At 42.3% G+C, this 9,132-nt stretch overlaps 1 protein-coding gene across 1 annotated transcript in view; it reads right to left on the bottom strand.

The window, feature by feature from the left end:
* Positions 1-206: 206 nt before the first annotated feature.
* The window catches only part of SLC1A3 (solute carrier family 1 member 3), a 76,896-nt gene continuing 67,970 nt past the window's right edge, over positions 207-9,132 (bottom strand). The window contains exons 7-10 of the mRNA XM_059417011.1: positions 8,827-9,060; positions 8,055-8,249; positions 4,688-4,822; positions 207-2,420 (exon numbers count right to left, since the gene is read on the bottom strand). Of these exons, the coding sequence (XP_059272994.1) occupies positions 2,216-2,420; positions 4,688-4,822; positions 8,055-8,249; positions 8,827-9,060 (769 nt within the window). The 3' untranslated portion in view covers positions 207-2,215. The remainder of the gene's footprint in view (positions 2,421-4,687; positions 4,823-8,054; positions 8,250-8,826; positions 9,061-9,132) is intronic.

Below are 9,132 nucleotides of genomic sequence, written 5' to 3'. Positions count from 1 at the left end.
TATAGGAGTTGGGCAGGGAGGGCCCTTGTCCTCTCTTATTTTCTTACGACTGGCTCCCTCAGCTGGTCCTTCCATGATGTTACCTAGTATCATCTAGAAAAACTGCATGGTAGCCTTTCCCAGCACTGCCCTGAGCTCACTACAATACGTCTGTGGAAGGAACATGGATTTTTCTTCAGGCAGAAGAATAACAACAACATACAAAATTATAATGTAAAACTAATTTTTTTCTTTATTGAAAATACATCTACAAAGTAATGCTTCTCAGTCCCCACTGGGAACACCCAGATGCGGAGCCTGTGATGGGCTGGCGAGAGGAACATACTAGAGGGCTTGCTTTCCGTAAGAAATGGTTAGTATGAAAAAAGATCACACTGTGTAACAGAATTAATTTGACATGATTAATGTTTTCCTCTACCGGTGTCACGAGATGACAACCACGGATATTAACTTTTGTAGTGTAGTTCCCAAAAAGAGCCTCGGCATTAAACGTTTTTCTCGACCACCGCCTAATGTTAACTTTTGTACACAGAGAACGCTCACGAGCTATACAAAAAAATCTCTCTAATTGTATGTCGGAGGGTGTCTAGGTTTTCAGTCTGTTAGCATGATTAAGTCCACTCTCTACCATTTTCGGTCAGAAACTCAAACACAGCTGGTATTGTCTGATAGCTCCCACTCCATGTCTTTGAACTCCTTAGGGGCTAAAAAATCAATCTCCTCTAAACCTGGGAGCTGCCTCACCTGCAGCTGATGCCCGTTCTGTTTTTTTCTTAGAACGCTTCGGCAGTGTCTTCATGCTGATTCATCTTCTACCATTTCTCTCAGGGACACAAACAAAATAAAACCAAACCTCACTCCAGCTGAAGGTTTTGAATGATTTGATAAGTGGAATTGCAGCACAAAGACATATCTTGTTTCTCTCATTCTAAGAACTTTTGATTACAGTCAAAAACCTTTTCAAATCAGAGACCACCCAGCCAGCTCACAGACCCTCTATTAGAGAGAGAGCTCATTCATTTGACTTCTTTAAAAAATATATGAGAAGTGACCTTCTCTCTTGATAGGCAGACTTCCTTTGGGGATGATTTTGAACTGAAGAGAAAAAGTATTTCAGGTTAAAAAAAAAATGAACCTTTCTGTTTTAAATTATTCCTTAAAGATGATCTAATATCTCGGTGCTTTAAAATCCTCCCTTTAATGTCAACCATGCTCCATTCTTTCCTACCTGGCTCTTTAGTGTTCTGTAGTAAGACCATGGGCAGCCTTGCTAGTTGCTAGTCTTACATTTTACTTTCTAAAAGTCTACAGTCATTTGAGGAGTGGTAGGAGACGTCCTTCCCAGAGCAGTCCCTTCCGTTTGGGAAGAGTAGGAAAGAAGGGACTACTTCCCCTGTTGGGAAGAACTGTGCAGGGTTTCACGGATTAGTCCACTCTTGGAATGGCCTCCAGCCTGGTGCCTTGCATAGCTGACCTTTTGGACACAGGACCTGGTAAACCGTACAGCCAACCCTCCCCTACTTAGAAAGGTTCGTTTCCAGTAAGTGTCCTTCCTGAAAGTCCCATGTTCCATGGAATGATACTTGCTATAGGATGTTCCAAGGGGGAATAGAGAGTAGGCTCTTCCATGACGTCACAGGATGTTTGGGCTAAAAGAGACCATTAAGGCATCCAGGGAACTCACTCATTTTACAGATGAGAACACTGAGGCCTGGAGAAGAGATGTAACTTGTCCATGGCCACATGGAAATTTCACTTTATGTGACTCCTTACAGCTGTGCTAGCTGTGTATTCATACTGCCCTGATAGTAATAAAATCAGGACACAAATCAGAAGAGAAAGGGGGAAAAAAAACCCCTTTCTATTCTCCTATTGATAACTGATTGTAGTTTATCAAGTTGTTTTGATACTAAAACTGAATTGTATTCTGAATGGTTTTTAACGTTTGAAAGTTGATTTAAAAGCATGTTTTAGTCCACTATTTGTTTTACTCTTTAGCTTATAAAAAAATCACATTTACAGTTTTGTGTGCCACATAAACTTGTAAGACCTGATCTGACTCGCAAGATCCTCCCTTGTTTTCCAATCCTATCAGAGTATGCAGGAAAAGGGAGGTAAGGGGCTTCCTGGAGAGAATGAGTTGTAACAGATGGAAACATTTTACAATGGTTTGCAAACACCTGCTGCTCAAGAAAACATTTTTTTGTGTGTTAGTCTACATCTTGGTTTCACTGTCAGTGGGTTTCTCAGTCTCGCTTTCCTGGGCAATCAGCTGATATGGTTTCTTCATTTCATTCTCCTCGATCACGGAATTACCCATTTCCATGTCTCGGTTCTTCAGTTCGTGTCGCGACAAGTGCTCCACAATGCCGGCTCCAAGGGAGTCTCCCAGCACGTTGGTGGTGGTGCGGAGGCGGTCCCTGGGGTAGAAAAAACAGGGCTCCTGTGAACATCACATGATTTCAGCTCATATTTTGAACTGGCTGCTAAATCTTTAGAGGCATCTTTTAAAATTCTGCTTGGTGTAATCCACCAACCGCGACCTTACATAACAGACACAGAATGTTTAAACAGTAGTTACTGAGTTAAAAGGGCACATAGTTAAACACACAGTAGTTACTGAGTTAAAATGACCAATGTTCATTTTACTTTTTTTAAAATTTATTTTTTCAGTGTTCCAAGATTGATTGTTTATGCACCACACCCAGTGTTCCATGCAATACATGCCCCCTCCATAATCCCCACCACCATGTCCTCCCAACCACCTACCCCCTTCCCCTCCAAAACCCTCAATTTGTTTCTCAGAGTCCACAGTCTCTCATGCTTTGTCTCCCCCTCCACTTTACCCCAATTCATTTTTCCTTTCCTTCTCCTGATGTCCTCCATGTTATTCCTTACGCTCCACCAGTAAGTGAAACCATAGGATAATTGACTCTCTCTGCTTGACTTATTTCACTCAGCATCATCTCCTCCAGTCCCGTCCATGTTGATACAAAAGTTGGGTATTCATCCTTTCTGATGGAGGCGTAATACTCCATTGTATATATGGACCACATCTTCCTTATCCATTCGCTGACCAATGTTCAGTTACTATGTATAAATGTAATGTTAGAGTACCAACAGTACTCTAGGGCAAGAACCCTCCCTTACTCCTTCTATTTAAAATTTCTCTTTGCCTCTCTTTCCTACAATTTGCCTTCCTTTTTACCAGTCATTCTCAGAGTGTGATCCAGAGATCCCCAGGACCCCGGAGGTCAAAACTATTTTCATAATAATGCCAAGATGGTTTTGGCCCTTTTCATTCTGATGAATACCTAGGTGGGGTTTTGCAAAGACCACAACACAGCACAAGAGATACCCCAACAAATTCAATGCAGAAGTAGTCTGCCAACTGTCTTGTATTAAGCCAGACACTAAGAAGATTTCCAAAAATGTAAAATGGTATCACTCTTTTCCCTCAATTTCTGGTTTGTAATGCTATTTTTTTCTCCCTCAAAAATGTTATTCATGTCACGATGTAATGAATTGGTTATTGTAAACTTTAAATGAATTTAACATTTAAAACATTTCTGTTTTCCTAATATGATAAATATTGATAGCTATAACCCACATAGATAAAAGCTTTTTGGGTCCTCGGTAATTTTTAAGTGTAAAGGGGTCCTGAGGATAAAAGCTTTGAGAACCACAGCTTTATCCTCTAACAGTCCTCATGGCAGTTAAGTGCCAACCGTGGGCTCAACCGTGGGCTGAAAGCCAGGCCTCGCGACATGTAATCCTCAGGCATCATGGGGAGGTGGATGGCATTATCCTCTCCATGTTACAGAAGAGGAAACTAGGACGGCTGAGAACCAGCCCAGTGTCGCACAGGGGTGGGACGCAAACACAGATCCAAGTGACTGTGGCACTCATGCTCTCAACTGATTACCCTCCTCCTGCTTATCGTGCCTTGAACACACCCATTAGCTCTTCATAATCCTTCCAGGGAAGGCAACTTACAGTTGACCCCAGCACCTACTGTATCCTTCCAGGCGTTCATTTTGGGCAGACTGTGATAAAATTTTTTTTTGCAAGTGAAAGGGAATTTGCGAGAGAAAAGATGTCAGCTAGAAGGGCACGGGGAACATGGAAGAGGGATAGGCCCCCTGAGATTAGGGTCTGAGGGGATGGAGGGTACCTTCCTTGGGACCTTCCACAGAGCCAAAGGTCTATTCTACTTAATGACTCTAGTGCTTTTCCCACTGCATGACCGCCCCCTGCCTGCTGGGTTCCCACGGGAACATCTGCACTGCATCACGCCATTGCAATGGGAAGCACAAGGAGGAGGGACCGAGCCTGCGTGTGAGGCCTGTCCTTGGGCTCTGGCCACCTCCGGGATGTGTTGTGCAATTCAGAAAATGCCTTTGCAGACAGCCAGTTTCCCAATCGCTGACTGGCTTTATGGAGTGAGAACTGTAGTTGCCACATGGGGTCCGGGGTGGGAGGCTGATAAGGGTGTGAGTGCGCTTGGCGGCTGGGACTGGTCTCTAGATAAGGGCAGGGCCCAGGGGGTGGGGACAAGTTACTCACAGGCCCTGCTGCCCCTCTTGGTGGAGCTCTCTTGGCAGGTGGGCCAAGCTGCCTGGTACCCCAGAATAACGGAGGGGGGGCCCTGTGACAGCCAGCCAGAAGGCAGGCCGAGCATACTCACAGGAACCAGTCCACGGCGATGATGAGCGTGATGTCATCGGTGGGCAGACCCACAGACGTCAGCACAATGACCATGGTGACCAGACCTGCCTGAGGAATCCCAGCTGCCCCGATGCTGGCAGCTGTGGCTGTGATGCTGTTAAAAGAAGTTCCCAAACATAAGACATTTATACGTGTCCCCCCGAAAAGAGAGAATGCCCCGCAAACCACACGCGGTGGCGGTGGCAGCGTCCGAGCTGCTGGGTTAGCAGAAAATATACTTTAGAAAAATTTAAAGGAGATGGTAAAAAAAGATCCACTGAGCTAACAGTAATATTAACTAATATTTATCAAGGGCTTATTAGTGCTATCTGATATGCTAAGTATGGCTTACCTCATCTGATCCTCCCCACAACACTTAGGAAGTTGGTCTTAGTATTATACCCATTTTTAAAGGAAGACATTGGTGCTGAGAGACTTTTTCACATATAAAATATGAAAATATTTTATAAGGTCTAAAATACTGTATAGTTACAATCACAATTTGTTTTCTATAATTCCTCTATGCAACTAGAGGACTGTAAAGATACTGAACATGTATGACTAATGTGGTCATGAAAAAAATCCAATTTATTGGGGTGCCTGGGTAGCTCAGTTGTTAAGTGGCTATCTATGGTTCAGGTCATGGTCTCAGGGTCTTGGCATCAAGCCCCGCATTGGACTCCTTGCTCGTGGGGAAGCCTGCATTTCCCTCTCCCACACCCCCTGCTTGTGTTACCTCTCTCACTGTCTCTTTCTCTCTCTGTCAAATAGATAAATAAAAAAATCATAAAAAATCAAATTTATTAATTCCAAAGCAAAATGATTTATGAATAAAGTTCTGTGCCACTATAAATATTTTTTATGGAGGTAGTATAGACCTGATTTGTAAGGCATACAACCTTGTCTAGAACTCCATTAAATAACTATTTGAGATGGCTGATGTGAGAATGTTTTATAAAGAGTAAAATATTACTTAGATATAAGGTGGAATTAATAAAAGTGAGTCTGTAGAAGAGACTGTTCTGGTTCTCTTATATCTTATATGGTTCCTCTTCTATGGTACTAGAATGTTTGGCTGGTCTATGACTGCCCAGAATAAAGACTACATTTCCCAGCCTCCCTTGGAGCTCAGACTAAGTTTTAAGCCACTGAGATATGGATGAAAGTGATCAAGTTCTTGTGGGCTGTGCCCTCCTCTGTTGCCCACTGGCTAAGATTTGAAGGTGGTGATGAGCCATTTGGACCTTTTGGATGAGGGTAATACCGCAGGGATGATGGAATCAAAGCCTTACACTGCGTCCCTTACACTGTGTAAGACACCTACTAGTCTTGAGGGTTTTGCGGAGTACAGCTCCTCCACAAGAGAAAGTCACTCTTATTGTTACTATAATATTTTACTCTGTCACATGCAACTGAGCCTTTTTTAGGAACTCAGGGCTTTTCAACCAGTATGCCAAGGTATGCCCAAGAACGGGTTATGGGGAGCTGAGATATTGCTCTCCCAGCCCCAGTGTAGCTAGACTGTGCTCAGGGGTCCCAGAACCCTCGGGCCAGTCACATCTGGCTGTGACCAGTCTCTTTCTTTCTTTCTTTCTTTCTTTTTTTAAATATCCTAACATATCCTACAGCTATTATTTTTCAATAGCTCAAATATATATACAGAGTCTAACATAATTAACTTCTAGATGGACATATTATGTACACAAACAAGTTGGGGGAATTGGCAGATTAAAACTAGACTAAAGTGACATGAACACCAAACGCAAGCCATAAATCTGAATTTTACCTTGGTCTAGGGAATAAGTTATAAAAGACATTTTTGGGGCAACTAGGAAAATCTGGATATAGGTTGGATATTCTGGAAGTATTTTAAAGAATCTTACTATTGTGGTTTTGTAAAAAATGATTCTTATTCTCAGGAGATGCATGTTGGACTATGTATATGTAAAATGTAATGAAAGCAGAGAAAGAAAGAAGCAAAATGGTAAAATGCTAACAATTGTTGGATCTAGGTAGATGTTTGTTGTAATATTAATTCAACTTTCCTGTTTGTAAGATAATTTTTATAATACATAAACACACAGACATACATATATGATATGAAAAAAAATCTGACTTACTTTGATATCCAAAATAAATTGCTAATAATTAAAAACACACACACACACACACACACAGAAGAAAAGAGTCTGATCTGGCTTGTGAGGCTTAAAGTCTCCCTTACACTTACTTACTGGTCTGTTGTGTATAACTGACTTTCAGTAAGCAAAAAATGGGATTATGATCACATATACACATGTATATTCATGGGCTATCCTCAGAAGACTATAAAAGAAATTAGCAAGCAACAGTGGCTGCCTCATGAGAAGGAAACTAAAAAATTAGGGGAGGGTATAGAAAGTAAAATTACCTTTCACTAGATACCTCAAATATAGTAGTTAAAAAAATAGTCTATAGAAACAAAATTCTCAACCTGTTGTCAATGGGGTCTCTCATCTATTTTATACTGTCTAAAAATTAACCCAAGAGAAAATGTTAAACTAGTTTTTCAGTGTAATTTTTCAGTACTGGCAATAAAAGCTAACATATTTTAATGCCTTTTAAAACTGAAGTATTGGGACGCCTGGGTGGCTCAGTTGGTTAAGCGGCTGCCTTCGGCTCAGGTCATGATCCCAGCGTCCTGGGATCGAGTCCCACATCGGGTTCCCTGCTTGGCGGGGAGCCTGCTTCTCCCTCTGCCTCTGCCTGCCACTCTGTCTGCCTGTGCTTGCTCTCGCTTCTCTATGACAAATAAATAAATAAAATCTTTAAAAAATAAAACTGAAGTATAATCTGACATTTTTTAGAAGGAATTACCCTTACTATGTATTCTGTAGATTTTAAAGGAAAGTGCTAGCTGTTTTATTGATACATTGATATTGAAATTGATATTGATATATTGATAAATAAATTAATCCAGCGACATGCAGTATGTATGGCATGGTTCCATTAATTACTAAAAAGTGTTTGTGTCTAGGTGTAAGAAAAGGTCTTTATACCCCAAACATTAACAGAAGTGACTTGTAGAAAGATGGGGGTGGTGATGGTGGCAGGGAAGTTACATTTTTTTAACTTCTACATTTCTATATTATTAGAATTTCATTATTAATAAATGTGTACATCTGTAATTTTTTTAAAAAAATGAATAAAATATCTAAATATAAAAAAATAAATCTATTGCCACAAACCCCCAAGCTTTTGTTTAGGTTTGATCCCCTTTCCAACCAGGTTCTTCATCCAATCCTTGATCACCGCCTCAGCATTTAAAGTCATTCTTAAGAAAATGTTGTATAGAATCTTCCTCATACCTGATTGTAATGATCTGTCCAAAGTTCAGCTCAAAGTTGTTAACTTGAGCAATGAAAATGGCAGCCAAAGCCTCATAGAGTGCGGTCCCATCCATGTTAATGGTGGCCCCCACTGGGAGCACGAATCTGGTGACACGTTTGTCCACGCCATTGTTCTCTTCTAAGCACTTAAAGGTGATGGGTAGGGTAGCAGAACTGAGCATGGGGAAAAAATAAAAAAAAGGGTGTGTCAGCTGACCGTCCAGATCTGTTAGATCATGACTATGTGTTTGATATTTTGGACCTAGTTCCTTCCTCTCCTAAGTCCTAATTTAAAGGGTACTTAAGTCAGCACTTGTATAAATAGGGGAACAGGGCCAGGAGAGCATGGGTTGCCTCCCTGGGTTATTTGGCAGCTCTCGCTCCTGGGTTCATCTGGGAAGACGTGTGATTACTCCCCTCTCCCCACCCCTGTGCTGAGTGACTCTGCCATCTTTTCCTCGGGCACAGGCCAACTGGAAGAGAGAGATGACAGTGAGCAGGAAAGGAAGAGCTGATTTCCATCTGTCTCCCCAAAGGGTATACCGACCATCATTCCCTGCATCCCAACTAGGTCTGATTAGCACCTGCATGAAAATGCCAAATCGAATGTCTGGAAGTTTAAAACCCAGAACCACCGCTCAGCTCTCCCTGCCCCCACCAGCCCCTCACGACCACTCCCAGGATTCTGGATCAAAGTTAAGTCTGAGACGCTTTTTCTGACGGAAGTGAGCCACACAATGGACATCCATACCTGGAGGAGGTTCCGAGAGCTGTGATGAGGGCTTGCAGCAACCCTCCGATAAAAACCCAAGGGTTTTTCCGCGTTACCAAGAAGTAGAGGAGGGGCAAGACGATGACGGCGTGAATGAGCAGGCCGACGATGACGGTCACCGTGTACATGGCAAGCTGCCCCCCAATCACTCCCATGTCTTCCATCTCAACAATTTTCCCTGCAATCAGGAAGAGGATGCCCAGAGGGGCGTACCTATGTAGAAGCAACACACGCACGGTTGGAAGTCTGATTTCCAACGAGCTATTCCACAGAAACTACCAAGTG

Source organism: Mustela nigripes, chromosome 12 (assembly GCF_022355385.1).
Source record: "Mustela nigripes isolate SB6536 chromosome 12, MUSNIG.SB6536, whole genome shotgun sequence".
Lineage (NCBI taxonomy): Eukaryota > Metazoa > Chordata > Mammalia > Carnivora > Mustelidae > Mustela > Mustela nigripes.
Note: the sequence above shows the minus strand (reverse complement) of the source record. Positions and strands in the feature narration are given on the sequence as shown.